Source organism: Lygodium microphyllum, chromosome 17 (genome assembly GCF_053477565.2).
Source record: "Lygodium microphyllum isolate KBCC chromosome 17, Lygodium_microphyllum_v1.1.10, whole genome shotgun sequence".
In the NCBI taxonomy this organism is placed as follows: domain Eukaryota; kingdom Viridiplantae; phylum Streptophyta; class Polypodiopsida; order Schizaeales; family Lygodiaceae; genus Lygodium; species Lygodium microphyllum.
In genome coordinates, this window is record NC_141151.1 from 30,037,631 (window position 1) to 30,064,670 (window position 27,040).

A 27,040-nucleotide genomic window follows, 5' to 3' on the forward strand; every position below is an offset into this window, starting at 1 on the left:
AGCTGTGGGGGCAAAAGTATCATGAGAGTCAATCCTTGGGCGCTGGGCAACACCTTTAGCAACAAGGCGAGCCTTGTGCTTATCCAAAGAACCATCGCTAAGGTATTTGGTCTTGAAGACCCACTTGACGCCAATCACCTTCTTATTTGGGGGACGGGGCACGAGTAACCAAGTGCCATTCCTCTCAATAGCCTCCAACTCGGCTTCCATAGCTTTCTTCCATGGTGCAGACTGTAAAGTCTTCTTCACGGAGGTGGGCTCTCGATCCTGCATAACACGGGTCATCAAACAATAGTTAGAGCAAACAAGCTCCGTAGAATGTGCCTGGTGGCGCCGTGACCGCCGCGGACCATCCTGCGGTCCCCACTCCTCAGGAACTCCCTCGATCCCTGAATCACGGAGTGTGTCACGGGCCCAGCGAGGAGGAAGCCGAACCTCCCCTCGTCTCTCTCCATCAGCAGAAGACTCTGGAATATCCACCGGTAGTAACTCCTCAGGGGTGACCGGTGGAACAGTAGACTCTTGTCAGAAACAGAATCATAATCAAAAGGCACGGGCTCCAGTGGAACTGTAGAAGGAGTCCAACTCTCCCTTGGATCTCCAAGAACGGGATGCTCCTCACCCGTTGATATAGCCGGAACCTCAACAAACCGCACATCACGGCTAGTGTACACATCCCGCTTGACGGGATCATACAATCGATAGCCTTGGGACTGGGAGCTGTAGCCAACAAATACTTGTCTTCGGGAAGCTGCTTCAAATTTATCACAGTGAGCCTTGGGAATGTGAACATAGGCATCACACCCAAAGACCCTGAAGTAAGAAACATCTGGCTTCATCCCAAAGTAAGCCTCAAACGGGGTCATCCCTTCCACGGCCGAAGTAGGGGATCGATTAAGGATGTGGATTGCTATAGCCACAGTCTCGGCCCACAGAACTTGAGGGGTCTGTCGGTGCTCCATCATGGTGCGCGCCATCTTGATCACACGGCGGTTCTTCCGTTCAATAATGCCATTTTCTTGAGGAGTGTTGGTAGTGGCAAACTCCTGGTGAATTCCTTTATCTGTACAAAACCGAGCAAACTCATTAGAAACAAATTCACCGCCCTTGTCGGATCGCAAGGTCTTCAACTTCCGGCCTGATCGGTTCTCCTCAAAGAGAAGCCAATCCTTGAAGTGTGAGAAAGCTTCTGACTTTAATGCCAAAAAGTAGGCCCATGCCATCCTGTTGTAGTCATCTACGATCAGCATGAAGTACGAGCTCCCACGCAAGGACTCATTCCTCATAGGGCCACATAGATCCGTAGATACCAGCTCCATCGGTGAAGTAGACCGCCGTGAAGCTGTGTGGGGAATGGCATCCCTATGCTGCTTCCCCCGAATGCAGGAGACACATGGCTGCTGGCTCACCACTATATCTGGCAACCCTCGAACAAGCTGTCCACGTGACGCCCTCCGAAGATAATCATAGTTCAGGTGACCAAAGTGAGCATGCCATAACTCTGACTGTGACTGAGAGGTAAGAAGAAGAGTAGAGAGGGCGATGGAAGACTTCAATTTATAAATGCCGTTCTCCTCATATCCGGATGATAGAACCTTCCTCGATTCACGATCAAGGACTCGCACCGTAGTACTGTCAAACTCCACCAAAAGGCCAAGGGAGCAAATCTTATGAACTGACAGGAGATGGTACCCTAAGCTTGGTACATGCAAAACCTCTGAGGTATGGGTACCACCTCGTCCATCTGGAATAAGCTGCATCTTACCCTGACCTGCAATAGATACTGAAGAGCTATCTCCAATGAGAATCTCCCCACGTGAGGGTCGCAACTGGGCAACACCATCTGATGAAGGAGTCATGTGCCGCGAGGCACCACTATCAACGATCCACTCTCGAGCCTGGGGAGCCGTCATCGCAGCATCAGAAGCATTCGGTGAAGCGTCCTCAATAACATCTAGATGAAGAAATGCAGCTGATGAGGGAGCAGCCACCGCTCCAGAATCCTTGGTGTCCTTCTTGTCTTTGTCAGGGCAATCCTTCTTCCAATGGCCAGTCTTTCCACAAATATGGCATGTGGAGTCTTTGTCCTTGTCCTTCTCCTTGTCCTTCTTGGACTTATTATCCCCCTTCTTCTTCTTTTGGTCCTTCCCCTTCTTCTGAGAGGCTTGACCTGTTAGCGCCTCCGACTTGGAAGCATTCTGTCCCTTTAACTGTTCCTCTTGGTCCAAGACCATAGGAACCAACTCTTCCCACTGAAGAGTAGACTCTTGCCCCGAAGCAATAAGGGCAGAGTAAAATGTACCGAATCGTGGCGGCAACTGGGACAATAGTGTGATCGCCATGTCTTCGGAAGAAATCGGCTTCCCTGCATTCTGAACCTGCATCTGAAGCTGCCTTAGCTTGTTAATGTGCTCCTGCAGCGAAGAAGACTTGTTTACGGACAAGGTCCACATCTGTACCTCCAAAGAAACCCGCTTCATAAGGGTCATCCGATTGTACATCTGATCAAGCTCCAGCTATATCTCGTGAGCCACGGTCAAGTGCTCGATGTGAGCGATCACGGCTGTAGTACATGATAGAAAGAGAAAGGAACGAATCCTGGCATTTAGTTTGTCCCAATGAGACTGAGCCTTGGCCAACTCCGCACGAGCATCGGAAGAGAGTTTGGACTCATCTCTTACCGAGGGCCGGTCGATCTCCTCCTGTACCAGCTCCGCCAAATCATAGGACTCAAGAATGGCCAACATCATGACGCGCCAGATATGGTAGTTGTCGCCTTTGAGCTTCTGATTTGCAGGAAGAGCTGGTAAGACAGGCACCTTCCGGTCCATAATCGACTGGAACTCCAAGTCAATCTCTGTAGACATCTTCACCTGTAATGCCTTCACAAACGCAAAAGCAGCCCCCTCTGACTGTGAAAACTCAGCCTGCTAAGGCTCTTCCGCGTCCTGAAAACTTCTTCACCCGCTGGAGGCGATGAAAAAGCAAAACCTGCACTTGTAGGCTGAAAACTCAAACTTCCTCCGCGTCAAACAGTAGTAAACAGCAGCAAATCCACCACCTGGACTCCTTTCCTGTGCGCCCACACTTGCTTTAGCCTTGTTTCAAGGCGCAGCCCTCCTGTCTGCCCTTAAACGCAAAAAACACAAATTTGTGTCGCGATGGAAACTCCTCTTCAGGTTGATTCTGCGCTCAGTCAGCCCTCTAACACTGCTCTGATACCATGTCAGAGTGCAGCGGTGCGGAAGCGTAGGACTGAGAGAGAGAGAGAACGCAGAGAGAGAAGAGAGAGAGAGACAGTGGAAGATGAAGATATGCAGATATATACACGGGTGCAGTGCGCTGGACTGCGTGTCTCCACCTCGACGATGCAACCTGCTGTTCACCTCGAAGTCCGCTGCAATCTGCACTGTCTCCTGTCTGAAATCTGCAAACAGAGACGGAATCTGCGCGTGTCACCGGTCTGTAATCTGCGAGCAGAGAAGTGTGGGAGACTGTTGGGGATGTCGGCTATTTATAGCCAGAATCTGCCAAAACAAGGACGCCAGAAATACCCTGTTGGCTGCATTAAATGCAACCGACTGCCTGTGCAGTCCGACTGCACACTGTCCGACTGGTCCTGCCTGACCTGCCTGCCTGCCTGGCTGTGATCTCTAACATTTGCCCCTTGGTTTGCTTGGGGATTGACCTTCATCTTACTCCTCAAAAGACAAATTCAACCCCAAATCTGATGTTGGTTGGTTAGCCTATTGAATCTCCTTGAAATTTCTCAATTTTAGTTGTTGGAATTGAAGGCCTAGGCCCTCAATTTTTAGCATGCATCCCAAGATGATTGTGAAACACTAAAAAGCTATTGCTACCTTGCTCAAACAACCATGGAAGTTATCACCTATACTAGAAGGACCTTGGGCTATTGTCACTTGTTCTTGGAGGGCTCCAAACTACTGTCACAGGTTGTATGATTGATCCTTGGTGGCTGCAAATCATATCATCAATCTCTCCTTGCTCTCTAACAGTCTTTTCCTCTCACAATGGTTGCAATAGACTTCCACCAGCCCCTAAAAACGTTTTTCTAACTTGCATGGACAAGTTTTGCTAAGTATCAGCCTTCTAATCCCATTTTCCAACATTGCTCAAGTTATTGAATTAATTTTGAATTTCACTAGCCAATAATTAAATTGGTTAGGCCAATTTCTCTTTCAAGTATCCTTGAGCAATTATTTACCCTTACAATGGCTTTAATTAACTAGTTAATGCCTAGTCTTTAATGTCATCCCACTGACATTAGTGTTCAATAAATTGGTCTAGGCCCAAATATGACACCGGATACCACCTGATATCTATCATGCATAACTTATTATAACTTTTGCCTTTGGCACCAATTGATATCTTGGGGTCTTGGGTCCCACCCTATGAAACAATTAACTTGCACCTCACATGTGCAAGTCACATTAGCACATTCGATTTAACTTTTAATCAAATGCGAAGCAAAGCAATAAAATTTCACGTCCTCGTGACAAATGGGAGCTCCAGGGTTGTCTTTGTATGTAGTACGGACTGATCCGTACGGTACGGTACATATCCATACGATTTAGTACGAAAAAATAGGCACTTTTAGGCCACTCTTCTTTAAATCTACAACTTTTTTTTTCCTTTCTTTCTTATTTTTCCCCTAAGCCTCTCTTTCTCTCTCTCTCAAGCTTCTCGCACCCTCTTTTTCTCTCAAGCCTCTTCTCTCTCTCTCTCTCTCTCTCTCTCTCTCTCTCTAGCCTCTTCCTCTCTCTCAACCATAGTTGCACTAGTACCACATACGAATGGTTTGAAACTATACCATACTTTAGGTACCATACCTTACGTATTAGTATCATAAGGTACCAACTTAATGGATACATCTTTCCCATTTGAACTGCACTTTGGGACGAGCTAAATACTCCTCATATCAATATGATTCTCCCATGAGATAAGGTTATTTGAGATTCAAACAATTTCTCTCAACCTTCTCTCTCTCAAGCCCACACTTCTCTTATTTGTATGATCATGCATGCATGATGTATCCACTTCCATCTATGTAGTTATAAGTTTTAGGGTGCAATAGCACATGTTGCGCATGCAACATTAGGTTTTGGCATGTTACCCTCAAGTACTCATCTGAGATACTCTAATATTTAGACTTGAAATATCTATTCTATTATCTTTAGTCCAAAATAATCAAGTTATTTTTTTTTGTACTAATATCGTACCGTACCTAATAAAATCTTAAGGTACCATTTAGTACCGTACCTGACAACTATGGGGAGCTGACAACCAAATGCAGTCATGCCATTGATTTATTAGTCATATCATTGGGAGAGGCTCTCTCTAAGATCTTGACAACATAGATTGTCCTCACTTTGCATAGGATATGGAAGAGAATACAATGCAGTCCGAAGGCTATGAGGATGATGCTTTCCTCAGGACTTGGGATGCTTGTACTTTCTTCCATTGTCAGCACCATCATATAGTCTGACACTATAGACCTCCCGATTGGTTATTCATTCAGGCCTTGTACATAGACTTCCCAGAGGAATGTTGCAATGATTCTGCCTAGAACCCTTCCATGGCAAGCTGTACTGCAACTTGCTCCATACTGATGACTATCTGTGGTGCACTATAAAGTTGAATCTTTACTTGACTAAGATCATCTGAACCTTGCTTGTATGCTAGTATCTATATAGAAATGACGAGTGCTTTATATCCACTATTCTACTGCAGCAATAAGATCTGTAACTGAATCTGAAACAAGGTTGCATATGGTTCATGTACTGTATTGTCATGATTCTCCTATGGAATGCAACTGACAGCATTTACTTCCCAAATGAGATTGTCAATTTCACAAAATGGATTCAAAATTTGGAGCAAAAATGGTTTAAGTGTTAGTTTGTTGTTTATCAAGTGTATGATTTATTGTAAGATTTTCTTGCATATGCTTTAACATTTCATACCCTGATTTAGCCTGTACACATGCTATACATGTCTGTAATTTATACAGTAACTTTGGGACCTTCCAATGATTGCTCGAGTTTCATGCCCCGCCCTCTTTGCAAAGCCCAATGATTGTGATGTTTGATGTGGCCAACTCCATCAGGAATCACATTAATACGATTTTGCAATTTGAAATGTTGTAGGAGTTTCCAGTGATCAGATATCGAGCTGCTAGATCAGTGGCCGATGCTGCCACTGCAACAACTTTCCAGGATCTCGTGCCCACTAAACTTGCTGCAGCGCTGTGGGATCGCCTACAAAGATATAAAAATACACTGCCAACTTTCCCAGCGACAGAAACATGTGAACTTGTGATCGTGGATCGTTCAGTTGATCCGGTCTGCATTTAGCTTTTTGATTGAATGTAGTTCTTACTTGAACCTGATTGAGTTAGGAAGGTGATTCATAGTGTCCTTCAGCAAAACAAAACTTCTGTCTCTGACAATCTATGCTTTTCAGATTGCTCCCATCATCCATGAATGGACATATGAAGCAATGTGCCATGATCTGCTAAACATGGAAGGCAATAAGTATTCATATGAGGTATAAGTATTGAATAGAGCTTCTGAGGTATTTGGATGCCACTTTCCAAGTGGAGCTTATGGTGTATTGACAGTCCATGGGTATGGTTTTGCAGATTACAACAAGCACGGGAAGGAAAGAGCGGAAGGAGGTTCTACTTGAAGAGCACGATCCGCTCTGGGTTGAATTACGCCATCTTTTTATTGCAGATGTGAGAATGAGTTCCTGTTGTTTTTTTATACTCTCAACTTCAGGCCATTTTTAAAAGCTCAACAAAGGCTTAGCATGAATTTCACGTCATTTTGAAGTTGTACATGTATTTTCAGGTTAGTATGATCTTGAATAAGAGGCTGATACTTTTGAAGGAAAAGAATAGGGCTGCTCAGCTGCGGGCTGGCACAAAGTAAAAAGTTTGTTTTGCTCTTTGAACTGTGAAATGGTTTTCAAATTTCATTCTTTTCTGATATGAAAGGAGCAGTGTTTAAATCTCTGATGCAAATAGACATAAATAATTTTAAGGATGAAGCCATGCTATATGCCTACATACTTTTATCTGAATTTATGATCTGGGATTTGCATGTGTAACTGACAAGATGTACAATGTAATCCATAGACAATTCTTTATTTCATATTTCGCAAATTAGTGTTGGGTATATGGACATAATTAATCCACTTCGTTTTTAGGTTGCATTGCAGCAGATTTTGTATGGTTTTCAATCTGTAATAGGGTAGATCTCATTGACTGCTTTGAAACATCGTACAGGGATGGCCATGAGGTGTCCACTCGTGAGTTGCAGAAAATGGTCCAAGATTTGCCTCAATATCGTGATCAGATTGAAAGGCTGAGTCTTCATATTGATGTAAGGATATTACACTATATTCTCATTTGTCAAGTTTCTAGATCTAGGATATGCTTGCTTTTGCAGCCTGAACAAGGCAAGTCTCTCCTACCTGTATCAACTTTTGTTTTGTTAACATATCTTATCACTTCTGCAAAATCTGAAAACATTGTTTCATGGTCTGTGTTCTATGTTTGCACAGCTATCCCTGAGATTCTTCTTGTTTATTATTTGGTAATCTGAGTTGCAGCTGCCTTGAACAGGCAGGATATTGCCAGTGCTTGTTGCTTTGATGTTTCTCTATCTAGGTAGATTGTGTCATCAGGATTCAGTTTTGCTCTTGCTGCATGCTGATTGAACTTTGTTATTACACAGATAGCAACGTGTATAAATGAAAAAATCACCGAGTATGAATTGATTAGGCTTGGCCACCTGGAACAAGATTTGGTCTTTGGAGATGCTAGTAGCAAAGAACTTATCAATATGTTGACTGCAAAACAGGTCTGACACAGCCCTTTCCTGTTGTTAATCATGCGGAATTGCACAGCCTGATAATGTATGGTTCTACCATTATATTCAGGATATCACAAAGGAAAACAAATTGCGGCTGCTGATGGTATATGCTGCATCGCATCCAGAAAAACTCGATGCAGCAAAAAGGCAACAGTGGATGAAGGTTAAACTTTCTCTAAAATTACTTTGGTAGTTGTTATTGCATGTTGACAAAAGTTGGTAGTGCGAGTGTCAATTAGGCTATGAAAGGCAATCCTACCTAAATATGTTTGATCCTCAAAATTTTAAGCTCAGCTCCATTTCCCATCTTGACTAGGTCTTCCCTCCTAATTGAAGAGCGCTCATAATGAACCTTGATAGTGTTCTACCAATTCATGAGGGTTATCACAGGAAAAGAACTGAGCTACAATTCACCTTTGCAGATGGTTTTCGAAAATGGCCTACGAGTGACACTCTTTTTGTTGATGTTGAGCATCCTGCTAGTTGCTAACTCGCAAATGATAACATGGGCTGGAAGACACATGCAAACAGAGTCATCTGCCTTGGGCAAGCTGACATGATATGAATGAGGCTGAATGATAAGATTAAAAAATGGAACACAACTGCAAAGGGAATGCACATAGGAAAGTTGCTATGGTATCATTAATGGGAAAAACGAGAGAGCTTCTATGATATGCTATTACAAACTAGACAATCTAGAAAAAATACACAACAGGATGAAAGAGAAATTGTGCACTGAAAAGAGCAGAAGCTAACTGTAGAAACAGTACTTACTCAAAATATAATGGGCGGTATGGTTTGTGCTATATATGCATCTTGATACTGCAACTGATGGGATCCTAAAAGCACATCATGATGGTCTAAAGAAGTTGTTATTAGGTTAGCTGGTAAAATGAGGTGGTGTTGTGGGCACATTTCAGTATGATGTGGTAACTTTTCCCAACGAAATAACATGTGTAACTTATTAACATCTATGTGCAGTATGGGGCGGGAGTGGTAGATTTTATGTCAATTTAGTGATGCATTGGGAGTATTGACATCTAAGATGCTGGGTGTTAGATGTTGGATAAAAAGAGAGAGCTGTGACTATGCAAGAAAGTACACAACAACACAAAAGGGAAATTGGGCAGTACTTGGAAGCACAAATTTGAAATTGGATATGATTATACATGTGTTTCTGTAATACCCTAAAAATTTGAAATTGGATATGATTATACATGTGTTTCTGTAATACCCTAAAATTTGAAATCGGATATGATTATACATATGTTTTTGTAATACCCTACAAAAGTACGCATCAAACCGATGCTTACAAGCATGGAAAAATTGATGCAAACATGTAGAGATCTAGGCTTAGCCTGCTGAAACGAGACTCCTGATGAAGCATGCCAAATGTAAGTGCCATGTGTGACACAGTATGCTTAATGATTATAATTCTCCACACATAGGATTAGAGTAGTGACACACTTCGAGAGGAAATGTCACATCGACCCAAAGCCAGCCACTTGCAGATGGATGGAGATATTGGGCTTATCAAAGGAGGCCTTTATAGAGATTACAATGGGATCAAGGAGAGTGGGTGTGAGGGATCTATTACTTGATAGACCATTTGACATGGCCTTCTTTGGCTACACTACTAGACTAGGGAGAAAATACATATGAGCAGGATCAGAGCACAGCTAGCAGCTACCTCCCATTGACACAGAGAAGGAATCTTAGATGAGTTCCTATATGACTTTTGGAGGAGGCTACATGACAGCTTTAGGCCTAAGAAGATGCCTCGTCCTATGGCTTGTAGCTCACAAGAGCTTAGCAGTTGGCACTTGATATGTGAGATGCAGTGAGTTAGAGAAAAGACACACAGACATTGCCTATGGGATTGCCAAAGATATTGCCTATAAAATTGCCCTGAAGCCTAAGAGGTATGGAGGAAAGCCCTTAGGACGGTATTTTATGGCACAACAGAGACCATGGTGGCGAGTTAGGGGGCTGTAGCTTGGGTCACAAATAGAGGCCCAGCATGTGGCTATGAGGATGTTCATGGGACTTTTTCCTTTCTCATCATTGGACAACATCTTAGCAAGATCTCCGCTCTGAATTACTTGCATGCGCAGTGGACTTGGGGAGTTAGGGCAATGTCATAGATGGGAATTGATTGCGAGTATCATAGCCTGGTACATTTGGATTTCAAGATGCAGTCGTGTTATTGACTTTTAGAATGTATCCACATTGGAGACTCTTATTGAGGATCTTAATAGGGATCATCCACACTCTCCCTAGGAGATGGGAGAGGATGTAGTGTAGCTCTAAGCGATGAGGAAGAGAAGAGAGGCTTTCTTGCAGCCATGGTACTCAGATACTTTCTTGCATATTGCCCCTCAAAATGGTTTGGCATCATAACCCGCTGAATTGGTTGTTCACACAATCGTTGAATTTGTGATGCACTTAGTTGCTCTTTATGGAGCTCCTTGTACTTTATATTTTGTCTTTGGTTTTTCTCCAACGTGTTATTAATAGAAATTCCTTATAAGAAAAATTGGTAGATGATGGTAGAGATGGCTGACCAATATATTATAGCAAGGAAATCTTGATGAAAAATGAGAGCTTTTTTTAGAGCATAGAAACCCTCAAAGTGAAAGTAAAGCAAGTGAAGTAGCACAAGTTAAGTGTCCAATCGCATGTCATGAAGCGAGACAATTGGAGGGATACTTGGAAGCTTGAATGACACATGTCTTGATACTTGTCTATTGTTTATGGCTTTTCTTTTTTGTTTCAAAAGTATGAAGAATAGGAAAAACCAAAGCTAGAACTCTTGAGACACAAACTTACTTGATTTAGAATCCCTATTTTTTAGGATTAGCAGTTCAAGGTAAGCGTCCAACCACATGTCATGATCGAATACAATTAGAGGGTATGGTTTTTAACTTTCCTTTTTTAGCGGAAAACTATCAAGAATAGAAACGACCAAAACTTATTAAGAACTTTTAGGCCACAAGCTTACTAATTTTAGAACATCATCCCTATTTTTCAAGATAATCACGTTTGAGTAAATTTGAAGCTCTTATAATCTAGGGACCCCGCTAAAATGTTAGCGTTATTTAGCCTCATATGTGAACACATATTATTGTGTGTAAAAGTGTGTGTTTAAGTGTGAACACCTTTTACGCCACTTAGCATTAAATAAGGGTCAAAGAGTTAGCTCCATAGCTTAGCCTATATATTCAAGTCCTATTACTTGTACATTCATCTCACCTATCATTATCAATCTATCATTCAATTTATGTATACTTGCTAAGTTGCAATAGTTTTGTGTGTGTGTGCGCGCACGCTCCATGTGGCATGGAGTTCCATTTGCCATAGCTTGCTAGTCACATGTGAGCTCCATATCCAACGGTGGTATTAGAGCGGTTTCAACTATGCCTCAACCAATTGTTGCCATAGCTCTCTTGAAATGAAAGAGCCGCCCCATTGAAGTCCATGCCTCCACCCTAGGCCAAGAAAAAGAAGAAATAGTTGAAGAGGAAGAAATAGTGGAAGAAGAAGAAGAAGAAAGAGAAGAAACTAAAGAATTGCACCAGTGTAGTGGTCTGCTCCAGCCTAACACTCCGTTCTTTCCACCCACTCGTTCTCAGTTGTAGTCAACTTGTCCCTACCTGCTTGCACAATGCCATCACCATTGACTTTGGTTGTGTTGCCTTATTGCACGTTAATTAAGAAGAAGAGGAAGAAGAAAAAGTTGAAGCCAAAGCCTAACCTGTTGACTGCTTCACCCCTTGTGTGCTCCTCTCTTGCAATGTTACATGTGTTACCATATCACCTAAACACCAAAGTCCTAGCACTCAAAACAGACAACTCTATTTAGGGTCTCGCAATGTGTCCTAGATTTGTCGCCATTGCTCTTGCCCACATGGCTATGCAATGAAGTGTCCTTGCCTGACGATGCCTTCCTGTTGTGGATCCTTGCGACTAGTGGGAGCTCAACATCCACGTTTGCATTATCCTTCTCCACCACAACCTATATATGCCTCCTTTGTCTCCGCAATCGGTATGTTATCTTGCCCGTTGACCATCACATCCTAGTGGTGTGGCTTGTCATCCACTAGAATCCACAATACTAGAGGGATAATATTTACATTAAACCTCGATTAATTTAAGTCTAAAACCCTTTTTAGGGTTTGTTTACACTCAAATTGGGACATTTTGGTTTATATTGAAATTTCTTAAATTTCTTTATCAAAATTTGGGGATTTTCAACTATGATTAAAAAATCTTAAAATTTCTTCGATAAAATTTGGGGCTTTTCGTGCTGGCACTCTCTGGCATCAAATCAAAGCATTTGGTGATACATTGGCATTGACTTGGGTGCTTACCTTTAATTTAGGTGAAAAATGACCCACCAAGTGTCCAGTGCTTGGCGATGCCATCAGAAGCAATTGACACTAATCACAATGTCTTGGACATCAACATTGAGAGGGGATTTTAATCTTGTTAAACTTTTTAATAAATAAATAAAATAATTTAAAAAGCAAAAAATAAAAATAAAAATTAAAACAAAAATAAAAAGTGCGGTTGGAATTATTATTTTTTGTAAGTAAAATGTGGCTAATTATATTACTCAGAAGACTGAATACAATGAAGTGCACATGCTCAACAGACCACTAGCTGGAGTTGATGCAAATCACAAATCCATCATGTATACAAGTCTCTCAAGGCAGTCTGGGGGGGATGGGGGCAAGAAGCCATGGAGAGGGGTTGTATCGCCATCTGGGGCTGCCCGCCTGCATTATGAAGAACAGGTCATGGTTGTCCCAAGTGAGGGGGAAGTGAAGACAGAGTTTTTGACGGGTTCGAGACTCGCCCTGAACGTGGCCCCACCGGTCGTGGAATGAGTGGATGATGGAGGTTCAAAGCTTTGCCAAAGTCGCATATACTAAAAGGCACTCCCCGCCAAAAATCAATTGACAGTGTGCCTTCCAAATGTGCTATCGTGTAAAACTTTCTATGATCTTCCATACCTCTGAGCCCTTTGCTGTGGGCTCCAATACTTGACGGATGGGTAAAGCCTCCAAGCCGACCACTGCACAAGACCCAGCCTCGATGCGAAAAATTGTGTCTTGCATCAGTGCCTCATACAAAAGGTGATGGCCCTGGCTGATTGCCTACTAGGCAAAAGGCCCTCCACAAGATACATCCAAGGCTCGGTGCCACACGACGGAGAATATGGTAGGCTCCTCTCTACACGAGTTGTGCCGCCTCGCAAGACCAAAGGTAGTGCTTTGGAGTTTTTAAATGCTGCTGTGGGCAGTGCTTACAACCTCCATCTTATTGCTTCTGGGCCAACCAACTCCCAACAGCTAGATCCCCATGTGCCAAAAGCCAAAGAAAATACGACACCCTCCTTGGCCTTCAGCTGTCCCACAGGCGATGCCAGAAAGTCCAATGGAAGGCATCTGTGATGGTATGCTCTGTCGAGTATCTATTGCGCGAAGGCGCCCGATCCATGTCTTCTTGCATCAGTACATGTCTACCAATCTTGGTTGTGTACTGCAAGAACCTCAGAGGCTTCTTGGCGACCGCAGTGGCCGGCCATAGCCACTCTCCAAGATCCCATTCAACTTATCAAGTGGCTTGCGCTCCCATATCCAAAGGTGCCACTCCCGAAACTCCTTCTAGGGCACATAAGGGTCCAGTTGCTAGGTCTTTGACCACCTGAATCCTCCTCCAGGACAAGACAACCATCTCCTCATCCTGCTGTCCTCTGTCAAGAGCTAGATACCCCCCATCTTGCATGGTAAAGAAAGTCTCGTAGGGTGTAAAGGCCCTGCCACACTTGAAGTAAACTGCGGAGGAAGATATAGGTGGCGTGATTCGGGTAGTGGTGAAGATCCATCTCAAGGATGGCCTCCAATGCCCGCCAAGCCTTGGTCTGCATTCCTGGAGACCCTCTTGCAAAAGGACCTTTCAGGTCTGTCCACTTGGTGTGAGACCACGGACCACTAGCTTGCCCAGAAGGGCCAAGCTCCGAAACTCTAGGTCAATGATCGCAAGCCCTCCCTCAGACGGATGCTGGATGATGGTCGCCCACGCCACCTTGGTTCGAGAGTCCTTGGAATCGTCTGAGCCAGCCCAGAGAAAATGCCGCACTAGGCGGCGAAGCTGAATCACACAAGACGAGGAGAAACATCAAGAAGAGATGATGTACCAAGCCGTTGCAAGGAGGACCTGGTTGACCACCAGGGCTCGGCGTGCTAAAGAAAGGTGAACAATGCTCCAGTAGGTTAGCTTGTGCCTAATAGAGTCGAGAACTCGAAGAAATTGCTGGGCAGGAGTGATGTCGAGCCCCACTTGGAACCCTAGATATTGGATGGTGTGTCCCCTACTCACCCATTTGAACCCTAGGTGGACACCCCACTCCGTGCTGGAGTTCGGATTTGACTTTCACCAGTTGATTTTTGCTCCAGCTGCAGTGCAAAATACCTCCAGAGCTAGTCTTACTCTCTTCAACATCATCTCATCATCCTCTACATAAAGAGCGGTATCATCTGCATACTTTGAGTCCAACAGCTCAGTTTCCTTCCTCATCGAAAGTCACAGGCCACATAGTTCGCACACTCGTGAGTAGAGGAAATAAGACATTGCCTTCGCAAAGAGTAGGAAAAGATATGGGGTAAGAGGGCAGCCTTGTCGGATAGGTCTCTCTAGCCGAAACTCCTCCCCCCTTGTGCACCACCAATGAGAACCCTACTAGTGGCCGATTTGTAAAGTGCCAAAACCCCGCAGATCCATGCCTGGGGGAAGCCCAACCTCGCCGTGGTGCCTTCTAAGAAGTCCTAGTCAACCCTATCATAGGCCTTCTCGAAGTCCAGGAGGAGTATTGCCGATCCCTGATTAGTGTGCTGAGCTGACTCGGTTGGCTGGAAAAAAGTGAAGACATTGTCTAGGATGCTCCTATCCTAGACAAAACCTGTCTTGGTGTCATGAATGATGTTTGGAAGCACGGGGTAGAGTCGACTCCTGATCATCTTGGCCAGGGCCTTATAGGCCATTGACAACAAGGTGATTGGTCTCCGCTGGGATAGCTTCGACCGATCTCCCCCTTTGGGAAGGAGACTAATATGACTTGCCGATAAACTCCCGGGCATCCGTCCTGAGCTGAAAATCTCTTGAAAGGCCAGTAGTAGGGGATCCTTTACCACTTCCTAGTAGGTAATGAAGGCCTTAGAAAGACCATCCTCTCCTGGGCATTTCTTCCCATCCTATGCATTGGAGGCCTTAGCTAGCTCCTTCTCTGTGAAGGGGCTCTAGGAGGGAGCGTTCCATCTCCTCTGTGACTAGGGGTGGAATGCAATTCCAGACCTACTGTCTACATCGCTATAGTCTGGCTGAGACTGCCTCCTGTTGTAAAAGTTGTCTGGTAGAAGTCAGTGGCAATCTCCAATACCTAATCTAGGCTAGAGCGAATCCTCCCGTACTGATCGTGGAGGCTGCGAATCTGGTCTCATGAGGTGCGAGGCTGATACACTTGAAAAAATTCCCTGCATATCGTGTTCCCCTTCTGCATCCAAAAAGCTGCTAAGGTACAAAAGGAGAACTCAAAGTGCTTGTCCTGAAGGCCAGCAAGGGCTGCCCGTGTGAGCACGTCTTACGTGTGGAGAGTGGGATCCCCTGGTGCCTCCTGGAGTAGTCTTTGTGTGGCTGCTAGGTCTTGCCGGAGTGCTCTCTCCTCCCAACTCTGTTACTTGGCTTGTAGGGCTGCCTCCTAGCAGATCCTGCTCGGCTTTGCTAAGGCCTTTGCAACCTCCTCTGTGATCCAGTTCCCCCTGGCCCATTACCTAGTCGAGAGCTGCTCAATCTGCCTCCTCACCTCCTCCTGCCTATAGATCGAGTCTGGGATCTGATAGGATCGCGTGCCATGGGCTGAAGCGGGAGCATCAAGAGTGAGGAGAATCGGGCAGTGATCATACACAGTGGTACTGGCCAATTGCCCTACTTGTCCTCCGTGAAAGCACCCCCACTCTCCCACATAGAACCCTTCTAGCTGCTCCAAAAGAGCTTTGCTCAGCTGCCTGTATCCCCAAGAGAAGTCTAGCAACCTCTCCCTCTTGTGGAAAGCTATCCCGCCAAGCATCACGTGCTCGTGCTGCGAGGAGGAAGACCTTCCTTGCTTTTTACTCCTCCCTTGCCATGCTTTGGTAATCTCTGCCTCTGCCCTGATGGTCCTGTAAGGCCTCGAGGTTGTTGAAGTCTCCTCCAACAATCCAAGAGTCCACCTTTGGAAGTCTTGCTGCGATCTCCACTCAGAACCTGCTGCGTGCCCTAACCTCAGTAGGAGCATAAACATTGAGGACTCTGAGGCACGACTCCCCTATATCCAGTCTAATCCATAGGACCCTTCTTGCCACAATTGTTGCGTGTTCTCGTACACAGGCGGTGAGGCTTGGGCCAATAGAGGTGCATACACCTCCACCCTACGGTGGGCACCGATGGAGTACTCTGAGTAGCTGTGTGAGCTGCCTGGAAGTACCTTCCCTACCTGATGGGCTTGGGAGGGGGTGAGCTTGTGCTCCTGGAGAAGTAAGTTGTCTATCTGTCTGGCAAGAGCAGGCTGTAGCTCTTGCCGAAGAATCAATATTCTAGAACCACATGCTCCATTGTAGTGGAGGCTGTTCATGTTCTAGGATGCTAGGTGTAGACTCATGGGGAAACTTGTGATTGGTTGAACAAGGATATGTTCGGTGTGGAAGCTGTTGATGAAGAGGAAGAGCTATGGGACATGCGAATGTGCTTAGCTGCAGGCTTGGAGGGTGAATTCCATTCCCCCGTGGTGGCTCGCGGGTGGACCATTGGGGTGATTTTTTTGCAAGTAAAATGTGGCTGATTATATTACTAAAAAAAACTGATTACAACGGAGTGCTCATGCTTAATAGACTAGCTAGAGCTGATGAAAGTCACAAGTACATCATGTATACAAGCCTCTCAAGGCAGTCTGGGGGGGATGGGGGCAAGAAGCCATGGAGGGGGGTGTATCGCCATCTGGGGTTTCTTGCTTGCATCATGAAAAACAGGTCCTGGTCGCCCGAAGTGTGCATGAAATGACATTGGAGCTCTTGACGAGCCTTGGACTCGCCCTACACCTGATCCCATCAGCCGCGGAGGGAGTGGACGAGGGAGGTTGAGAGCTCTGCTAAGGTCGCATGTACTGAAAGTCTCTCTCCGTCGAAAGCCTCCTGACACCATGCCTTTCAGATATGCCAACGAGTGAAACTCCCTATGATCTCCCATACCTCAGAGTGATTTGCTGTGGGCTCCAGTACCTGGCGGATGGGTAGAGCCTCCAAACCAACCATTGCGTACGACCCTGCCTCGATAAAGAATATCGTGTCCTGCATCTCGGCCTCGTACAGAAGGTGACGCTTGGCTGACAGCCTGCCAGCAGAAAGCTCCCCATGAGATATATCCAAGGCTGGGTGCTATACGGCAAAGGATGTGGCATGCTCCTCTCCACATGAGCTGTACCGCCTCACACGACCAAAGGCAGTGCTTTGGGTTTTCCAGAGGTTGCTGTGTGCAGCGCTTACAACCTCCCTCCTGCATCTAGGCAAGCCAACTTCCCACGGCCAAGCCTCCATGTGCCACTAGCCATAAAAAATACGATATCCTCCTCAGTCTCCAGCTATCCCATAGGCAGCGCCAAAAGGTTCGTCGGAAAGGCTCCGTGATGCTGTGCTCCGCCCAATGTTTGCATGGCACCCAATCCATATCCCCCTGCATCATTACATGTCTGCCAATCTTGGCGGTGTACTCCAGGAACCTCGGTAGCTTCTTGGCAACTGTAGTGGCCGGCCATAGCCACTCTCTCGGATCCCACTCTAGCTCATAAAATGGCTTGCCCTCCCAGATCTAGAGGCGCCACTCCTTGAGCTCCTGCCAAAAGACAAAAGGGTCTAGGCGCCATGTCTTCCCTTGAAGACAAATCACCCAGATCCTTCTCCATGAAAGGACAACTCTCTCATCATCCTGTTGCCCTCTGTCAAGAGCCAGACGCCCCCCCTCCTGTATGGTGAAGAAGGTCCCAGGTGGAGTGCCGCCCACTCTACCTGCCACCTGTAGGGGGATGCCTGTTGGTGAAAACCTAGCGGGCTCTATCGGCTCTCGCATCAGGGGAGCAAGCCACTCCTGAGGTATTGCTGCGTCTATCTCCCTTCTCCTCAACTCCACTCGTCTCTGGCAGCCTGACACTCGCTGCAGTGCCTCCTGGTCCACCATCCTGTACACCTCCCGCCATGCCCTGATGGTACGAGCCGAGCCAACTTCCCAACCAGCCCACTGGATGTGGGGGCGCTCGCCAATTTGTGCCCCTTTCCGATCTTTGATTTGGGGGTTCCAATTCACCGGTTGATGGTCTATCTCCTCCTGGCAGCCTGGGGGGCTTTGGATTAGGGCCTTGCAGAGGTCGTGCCACATGCGAAGCAAGCTGTGTACGAAAGGTGATCTAGGGGGGGTGATTTGAGTTGACATGAATCTTAAAGATGGCCTCCACTCACCGCCAAGCCTCGGTCTACAATCCTAAAGACCCTCTTGCAATAGGACCTTCCAGGTGTGCCTCCTGTTGTGAGGCCGGAGACAACTAGCTTGCCAAATAGGGCCATACTCTGATACTTTGGGTCTATGATCCCAATCCCTTCCTCTGACCAATGCCATATGATAGTTGCCCATGCCACTTTGGCCCTGGAATCCCTGGAGCCGTGTGACTCGGACCAAAGGAAGTTCCGCACTAAGCGGCGAAGCTCCACTACGCAGGATGAGGAAAAGCACCAACATGAGGTGATGTACCAGGCCGTTGCTAGGAGGACCTGGTTAACCACCAGGGCTCAGTTTGCTAGTGAGAGGTGAGCCGTGCTTCAGTAGGTCAGCTTTCCCTGAATAGAATGGAGGACTGGAAAAAACTGCTGGGCGGGAGTGATGTGGAGTCCCACCTGGGACCCTAGGTACCAGATGGTTTCACCCATCTAAATCCGAGGTGGACGCCCCATTCCGTGCTAGAGTCCGGGTCTGTGAGGAAACCAACTGACTCTCGCCAGTTGATTTTCGTTCCCACTAGAGAACAGAACACCTCAAGAGCCAGCCTTACTCTATCCAGCATCAACTCATCGTCCTCTATGTAGAGTGCTGTATCATTTGCATACTCTGAGTCTAACAACTCAGTCTCCTCTCTCACTGGTTGGAGGCCGCATAATCCGCTCACCTGTGACCTGAGGAAGTGAGACATCGCCTTTGCTAAGAGTAGGAATAGGTACGGGGCCAAGGGGCAGCCCTGGTAGACCGATCTCTCCAGCCGAAACTCCTTCCCTCGCCTATCACCTATGTGAACCCTGCTAGTGGCTGATCTGTAAAGTGGGGAGACCTCGCGAATCCAAGCTTGGGGGAAGCCCAACCTCACCATGGTGCCCTCTACGAAATCCTTGTCCACCCTATTATAAGCTTTCTTGAAATCCAAGACTAGTACGACCAATCTCTGCCCATTGTGCTGAGCCCACTCTGTCATCTCAAAGAAGGTGAATATATTGTCTAGAATGCTTCTATCCTGGACAAAGCTTGTCTGTGTGTCATGGATGATGTCTGGAAGCACGGGGCGTAGTCGCCTACCAATCATCTTTGCCAGTGCCTTATAGGCCTCTGATAATAAGGTGATCGGTTTCCACTGGGAAAGTTGCAACTGGTCTCCCCCTTTGGGGAGAAGACTGCCGAAAGACTCCCTAGCATTTGTCCTGAAGTGAAAATCTCATGGAAGGCCATCAGTAGGGGTCCCTTCACCACCTCTCGTAGGTAGTGAAGAAGGCCTTAGAGAGACCATCCTCTCCCGGGCATTTTTGCCCGTCTTGTGTATGGAAAGCCTCCTCTAGTTCCTATTCTATGAAGGGGGCTAGGAGGGAGTGTCCCATCACCTATGTGACGAGGGACGAGATGTGATCCCAAACCTGCTGTCTACATTGCTGTCCTCTAGCTGAGGATGTCTCCTGTTGGAAAAGGCCACTGTAGTAATCGGTGGCAATCTCCATCACCTCATCTGGGTTAGAACGAGTCCTTCCATACTGATCTCGAAGGCTACATATTTGCTCTCCTGAGGTGCGAGGTTGGTGTACCTCGAAAAACTCCTTGCACATCGTGTTCCCCTTTCGTGCCCAGAAAGCTGGTGAGGTGGGGAACTAGAACTTTGAATGCTTGTCCTCTAGGCTAGCAATGGCTGCTCACTCGCGCACCTCTTGTGCGTGGAGAGTGGGATCCCCTGGTGCCTCCTGTAATAATCTCTGTGTGGCTGCAAGGTCGCGTTAGAGTGCTGTCTCCTCCTCCCAGTTGTGCTGCCTAGCCTATATGGCTGTCTCTTGGCGGATACTGCTTGATCCGGCTAGGGTCTCTGCGACCTCCTCTGTGATCCGGTCCCTCCTACCCCACTCCCTGGTCCTCGTTACCTCATCCCTCCTGTAGATCAAGTTAGGGATGCGACAGGATCGTGTGTCTAGGATCAAGTGTTAGGAGAACTGACCAATGATCGGACAATGTGGTGCCCGCCAACTGCCCAATCTGGACTCCACGAGAGCCTATCCACTCTTCCCCATAAAACTTGTCCAACCGCTCCAGCAGGACTCCGCTTAGCCGCTTGTATCCCCAGGAGAAGTCCAGCGACCTCTCCCTCTTGTGAAAGGTAGGGTCTTTCCAGGCATCGTGTGCTCCTACTGCTAGTAGAAAGACCTCCCATGCCTCCTGCTCCTCCCTAGCCATGCCTTGGTAGTTTTTGCCTCTACCTTGCTGGTCCTCTAAAGCCTCTAGGTTGTTGAAGTCTTCTCCAACGATCTAGGAGTCCACCTTTGTGAGTCCATCCACGATCTCCACCCAGAACCTGCTGTGTGCCCTAACCTTTGTAGGGGCATAGACATTGAGGACTCCAATGCACGAGTCCCCAATATCCAATCTGATCCATAGAGCCTTGATTGCCACTATTGTCCCCCGTGGTCTTGTACACAGGCAGTGAGACTCGGGCCAATAGAGGTGCATACGCCTCCACTCTTGTCTTGGGCACCAATGGCGTGCTCCCAATAAGTGTGTGAGCTGCCCGGGAGTACCTTTCCTATCCGCTGGGCCTGGGTGGGAGTGAGCTTGTGCTCCTGTATGAATGAGAGGTCTAAAAGAAGAAAGCATAGTTTGGTCCATTCGGTGGTACTAGTAAATGGACCTTGCCACTCCTTGACTCTCCGCGCTCCGCAACTCTCAATAAGGCCATAGACCAATGTGGAAAAACTCATGGGGAGCAATTGCGCCTGTCAAGGAAGGTGTGACGGGTGGTTGGACCAGATGAGTTGGTGGTTGTGTGGGGAGGGGGGAGGATTGGGCTGTTGGTGAGGAGAGGATATGGGCGTGTGAGGCTTGTCACCCCCTGTGGGAAAAAAGGGGGGGGGGGACACATGTACTAGGTGAGGATCGGCTGGGGAGAAAGTGGGGAAGAGGACAAGTAAGGGGTGGTGGGGCGATTGGACGTATGAGGCGGGTGTGAGGGGGGTTGAGTGGCCTCGGAAGGGGGAGGCTATGGGATAGGGTTTTGGGGGGGCGGGGATCTATGAGGGGAGGGGCATGGAGATCGAGGATCTCTGGTGGGGGGGAAGGGGCACTGCGGGGGGTTTTGACGGGGGCTTGTCGCATGCCCTCCTACTCTTTGCTGCTGTGGTTGTGTTTGAGGGGCTGGTTGAGGGCCCCCCTACTGTCTCCCTCTTTGTCATCACTGGACTTGTGTGAAATTGTCAGCATTCACCTGTGGGTTTGCCAGTTGAGCCGCCTTGGCTCTGAAACGCGTGTAGTTTGCTGCCTAATGCTCAAAATCATGGCATCGCAAGCATTGGCTAGGCTGCCCTATTACAATAACCTGTTGGTTGAAAGAGTGTTTACTTGCGTCAATCTCAAGAAACTCGGGTATGTTCTTTGTATCTTTTACAGCCACCCATACCTTCGGGACTCCTGCGGCTGTCTTGCATCCGCAAAGGAGGGTGGAAGAACTGTGTTGAAAAGCTGTCCAAAATCCTCCACAAATTGACGGTACTTTACCGCCAGTTCGGGGAATAGAAGGGTGACCGGATGTCTAGAAAACCTGTTGTGGAGCCCAAACTCCTCCTCCGTGAAGCTACTATACTAGGGAACCATGTTAATGACCCCCTTCGTGGAGGCATAAGGTGAGCTATCCACTAGCTCGCGGGCTACATCCATGGAGGTGAGTCAAAGATCCCTTGACCCAGGAGAACTGCCTCCACAATCTGCACTATGCCAATGCGTAGTGTGGAGTGAAGCCAATCCCGAAGCTGGGCCCTGGATGGAGAGTGTCCTACGACCTGTCCATAGATTGTTGTTTCTTTTAGTTCCAGCTCTGTGGCACGGACGGAAAGGAGCTTGTTTCTTAGAGAGGATGATGCACAAGGTGTTTGACTGGGGGGCATAATGCTCTGGCGTCTGACCAGAGGTTTCCATTGCGCGCAACTGTTGGGGGACTACCAATCTAGTTGCTGTGACACCGGGGGGAATGTTGTTGCAGATGGAGGGAGCAACGAATGCTAGTGGTATGAACATGTAGCATAGAACAGAGGCACGGAAGTAGGTCGACTGGGGAGGCCTTTCGTGTGTGAGGCAGAGGGCAGAACCGCCATGGCAGGTCAATGCTCATTGACGCTGAGGGCGGGGTTTGACGGGACAGGCATGGGCATAGTTGAGTGGTCTCGAACAGGTAGAGTGCGGGCATGCAGTTGGGTAGGCAGGCGTTGGCAAGCAGGCAGTTGGGCGGCGCCGCTGGGGCGAAAACGGGCTGGGGGTAGGCGGCCAGTCAGGCCAGGCGCAGATGTTTGGACATGGGCCAGGCGGAGACGGGCTAGGCGGGTGCGGCTAGTCGGGCCAGGCGGCAGATGTCTGGACGTGGGCCAGGCTGAGACGGGCTAGGTGGGTGCAGCTAGTCGGGCCAGGCAGTCGGCCACGACGAGGTGCCGAAGCGAGGAACACTCATGCTGGCATACTGAGAAAGTCTTTCAGTCTGTAATTTCAAAACCCAAGACGCTTAGATGCGGTTGGAATTAAACATTGGCCATCCAAATGTATGTGCTAAGATCTTTTTGTCACATAGATATTAAATAATTGTGTAGGGTTCTCTACTCGGATTTTAATCCAAAACAAGTTGTATCCCTTGCCTCGATTCACAAAGGAGTTATGTTTCACAGGGGATTCTAACCACTTTGCATATGACCTTTGAGTTGATTGTGAAAGCTATACCGTTTATTTGGCCTCTGGACATGGCCCAATGCCTATGAGCCATGCTGGCTTTTGATTAGCCTTTGGGCAATGCACACCCACCTCTAAACTATGCCTTACCTTGGGTCCCTAAACTTCTCGGTAGACTATGTCATGACCATCCTCATGTTGCATCTCTCTCACTTATGTATCCATGTTGCATCTCTCTCACTTATGTATCTCCTTTTTCAAAATCATTGTACGGGATTAGACACTGCCTTTTTGAGGTAAGACCTTCCCTTTTCCTTTTTTGTATGTTTTGTGTCATGGGTTCAATCACCGATGACCCAAAGGGGGGTTTGTTACCTTTAGTAATCCTTGTATGTGAGCACACATGATTGTGTGTAGAAGTGCGTGTTTAGGTGTGATAGCTGGATGAGATGCGGTGGATCTTGAATATACTATGACAGCCTAAGTTGAAATTTAATGGTCAGGATAAACTTTTTTTTTTTTTGGTTTATCCAGATTAGAAGAAGTCCATATTGAATAGGACCCCCTAGGTAGATAGAGAATCGTATCAAACACCCCCCCAGCCTTGTGAAGCATGTGGTTTTGAAAGCTTTGAACTACCATTAAACAACCTAAGAAGCTATTAGGCTACTGACAAAGGAAGACACATTATGGAGGAGGCACACTCTGAGTGGAATAGATAATGTCCAGCCATGTAACTTCTTCTTGAAGCACAATAATAGCACAGACCATAGAACCAATTTGCCACAAAATAATTCCTGCACATGGCCAAATATAGCTGAATCAAATGCAAAGGCATTTTGTGCCCTTCAGATATCCCAAATGCCAGTACAACACAAAAAGTGAGAGAGATTGGGATGTTCTGGCTGCTAGCAGCTAGCAGGAAGTCAATAGCATTTTTACCCTAGGTCCAAGAACAGCTGGTGTTGTACTGATGTATAACAGTTCACCGGGAAATAAAGCTAATTGGTAAGATGGATTAGGTAAACTGTGGAAATTGAAGATTCCTTACAAGGGTAAGGTCTTTATTTGGAGAGTTCAAATAGGTGGTCACAGGTGATATGGCATGACATTGCAAAATTTCGTCTGCCTAAATCTTTTGTCACATGTGGGCAACTTTGTGAACATCCAAGCTAAATTTCCCATGATGAACATCAGCTTACTTTAGTAGCTCCTTTTAACTTGTCAGATTATTTTCTGTTTTCGGGAGTTGCAAAGTGATATTTTAATATTTAAAATATCAATATAAATCAAAGCTGTTTTCAAACTGCCCAAACTACATAACCTGATTTTGGTTGAGTTGCAATTTTTCCCATCTGTACCTTTGGTTTGTGGGAATCCAATTGATACTTGGATTCCAATATTTACACAAAATTGCACAGCAGACAGCTTATGCCAATAATTTTTAATGATTGAGCAGCTTGCACGGCTTACAGAAGAGGATATGCTTCCAGTGGTGAACATGGAATATCTCGGAGTTTCTGTAGCCAAAAAGCAGTCTGGGGGCTTCTCCCTGAAGTTCGGAAATCGGAAAGTATGACCATTAGCCATTGAGTTTTCAATTTTCTGGTTGAATCACATTGGATAATAACATTCAGCTTTTGGACTGAAGAATAAACGAGCTGTACGGAAAGAGAGGAATCAAGATGAAGAAGAATGGAAGCTGTCTCGGTTTTGTCCTGTTCTTCAGGTAATTAAAGCACTGAGTATGTAGATGGGCATGCTGTGTAATGTCCTTGGCTATCTTATCAAGTTGTTTGTTACTTGACGCTAGTTTCTTTCACGAATGCTCTTTTTTCCTATTTTTGTGTTTTCTCATAGCAGGATGTGATTGAAGATCTAGCCAAAGGAGAATTGTCAAAAGAAGATTACCCTTACGTTAAGGAGCCGCCTCCTGCAATCTTGCACTCTATGTCTGGGGACACTGGTTCTGTGAGGACTGCGAACTCAAAACCTGCCCAATCAATGAGAACATCAAAGCCCAACTCCACATGGGCTACCAAGAATCGACCCTCAGATGATGGACAGCTATCAGGGTAATTTTCTCCATCATTTGAGTTTCAAAAGGTGTTCCAAAAATCAGAACTAAAGTAAAGGATTAAATCACAGATTTGGTGGTTTCTATGAGGCGAACGAGAGGATTGTGCATCAGGTTTTCTGAATGTATTTCAGTATGTACACTTCAGGGGTCAATTGTTGTCATTGTCTTGAGTCAGAAATTGGATGATCGTTACATGTGAATAGTTAGGAATTATATGATCAATGGATAGAATTAGATGTTGTAGTTTGATATATCTGAGATTAAATGTTTGGTGCACCTGAATGGCCAGAGACTCGATGGGTTTGTAGCTTGAAACATCTGAGACTAGATGTTTTTTTACATCTGAAACAGCTAGAGACTAGATAGTCATAAATATTTGAAAGATGCACTCTGCTGCGGCTTGCATTTTTTTCTGTGTACTTTGCTTTGTCCAATGCAAGTACACATTTTGAGTCGGTTGGTGGTGTTTTGTGTTTAGCTCAGGTGAAAGCATTTTAGTCCTAGCCATTGGTTGTATTGAGCTTTCCTTCATTATTTGTTTAGAGATCCTCTTTTCCCTATTTCTGCCTGCAGTAGTTTGGATTCTCTTGTGCTTTGCCACTGATGTGTATTTGTTAACGCTTTAAATGGATAGAATTAGGATTTTTAATGTAGCTTCCTAGAGTCATTGTAAGTGGGTCACAATTGATTAGTGTTTTTGTGTTCAACCGACTCATAATCCTAATGAATGGATTATGTATTTAGGGAATCTTCTTTAAGGCATGCTCACAGTGACCCAAAGATCACAGGAAAACGGATTTTTGTGTTTGTAGTTGGAGGTGCGACTCGCTCTGAGGTACAAAAAATATTCTTATATGGTCAATTTCATGTTTGGCTGGAAAACTGTTTTATCTGCAACTAGAAGTGCTATAGCTGAAGTTCTCTGGCCATCTTTTGAATAGCTGCGTGCAGTGCATAAACTCACTGCCTCTTTGAGGAGAGAAGTAGTCCTGGGCACCACGAGTCTTGATGAACCACATGAATTTCTAACGGTAAACCTTTCCCTCTTGGTTACTTTGAAAATAAAGAACTGAGCTTAGGATTGAATGCAGGAGTTTTCAAAAAATCCGTATGGACCATGTTAGAAGTTAGGGCTTATATATGTTCCTTTTGAATGGAGAGTTGAATCATCTGTTGGTGTGTGCAGAAATTGAAACTGATGAGTGCAATGGATGATGTGACATTGGAGGATCTGGAAATCTAGTATGTCACTTTCAAAGACTTTGGAATGTTACCCTGATAGTAGACATCATTGAAGTTCCAGAGCGAGGACTGTTTTGCAGGCTAGCTTTGTTTGTATCCCACAGAGTGTTTTGGGGTTGTATAATGATAGAAAAACTCTAGGATGGTACAGGCCAATTTTTGAATGAGTAAATCCTCCTTGTAACAAGCAAGCTTTTTTTACATGTGAGCAAACATTGTAAATATATCTGATTAAAGAATGGAGGCAAACGAGGATCTAGTTGACAGCTCTTTTGTGCTCTCTGCAAATGGTATCATCTACATGGTTTTGTGGTGCAACACTTCATGGTCTTGAGTGTTAGTCTTTAGAAAAATTTCATTGGCATATTCTCTCTCCTCTTTCTAGGTCTTGTAGTGGGTATCGCCAATTGGTAGACTTGGCTGTCCTCTGGTGCGTTGGTACCAGCATCTTTTGTAGATACCACTAATGCACAGATTGGTTGCAAGATGAGCATGTTGCAATGGAGTCAAGCTCACAACACCATGCACCCTTACACTCCCTCTCCTTTGGTGCTTTGGTACCAACATCCTTTGG

At 46.1% G+C, this 27,040-nt stretch overlaps 1 protein-coding gene across 2 annotated transcripts in view; it reads left to right on the forward strand.

Moving 5' to 3' along the window:
- KEU (Sec1/munc18-like (SM) proteins superfamily) overlaps positions 1 to 26,795 on the forward strand; it is an 85,402-nt gene extending 58,607 nt beyond the window's left edge. The window contains exons 9-21 of one of the 2 annotated variants that reach the window (XM_087697260.1): positions 6,165 to 6,359; positions 6,481 to 6,564; positions 6,659 to 6,754; positions 6,870 to 6,946; positions 7,307 to 7,403; positions 7,758 to 7,883; positions 7,963 to 8,058; positions 24,604 to 24,717; positions 24,796 to 24,873; positions 25,005 to 25,219; positions 25,969 to 26,059; positions 26,166 to 26,255; positions 26,411 to 26,795. In XM_087697260.1, coding sequence (XP_087553386.1) covers positions 6,165 to 6,359; positions 6,481 to 6,564; positions 6,659 to 6,754; positions 6,870 to 6,946; positions 7,307 to 7,403; positions 7,758 to 7,883; positions 7,963 to 8,058; positions 24,604 to 24,717; positions 24,796 to 24,873; positions 25,005 to 25,219; positions 25,969 to 26,059; positions 26,166 to 26,255; positions 26,411 to 26,467 — 1,416 coding nt within the window. In that variant the 3' untranslated portion in view covers positions 26,468 to 26,795. The remainder of the gene's footprint in view (positions 1 to 6,164; positions 6,360 to 6,480; positions 6,565 to 6,658; positions 6,755 to 6,869; positions 6,947 to 7,306; positions 7,404 to 7,757; positions 7,884 to 7,962; positions 8,059 to 24,603; positions 24,718 to 24,795; positions 24,874 to 25,004; positions 25,220 to 25,968; positions 26,060 to 26,165; positions 26,256 to 26,410) is intronic. The other variant, XM_087697261.1, reaches the window with a different exon arrangement.
- The last annotated feature ends 245 nt before the right edge of the window (positions 26,796 to 27,040 follow it).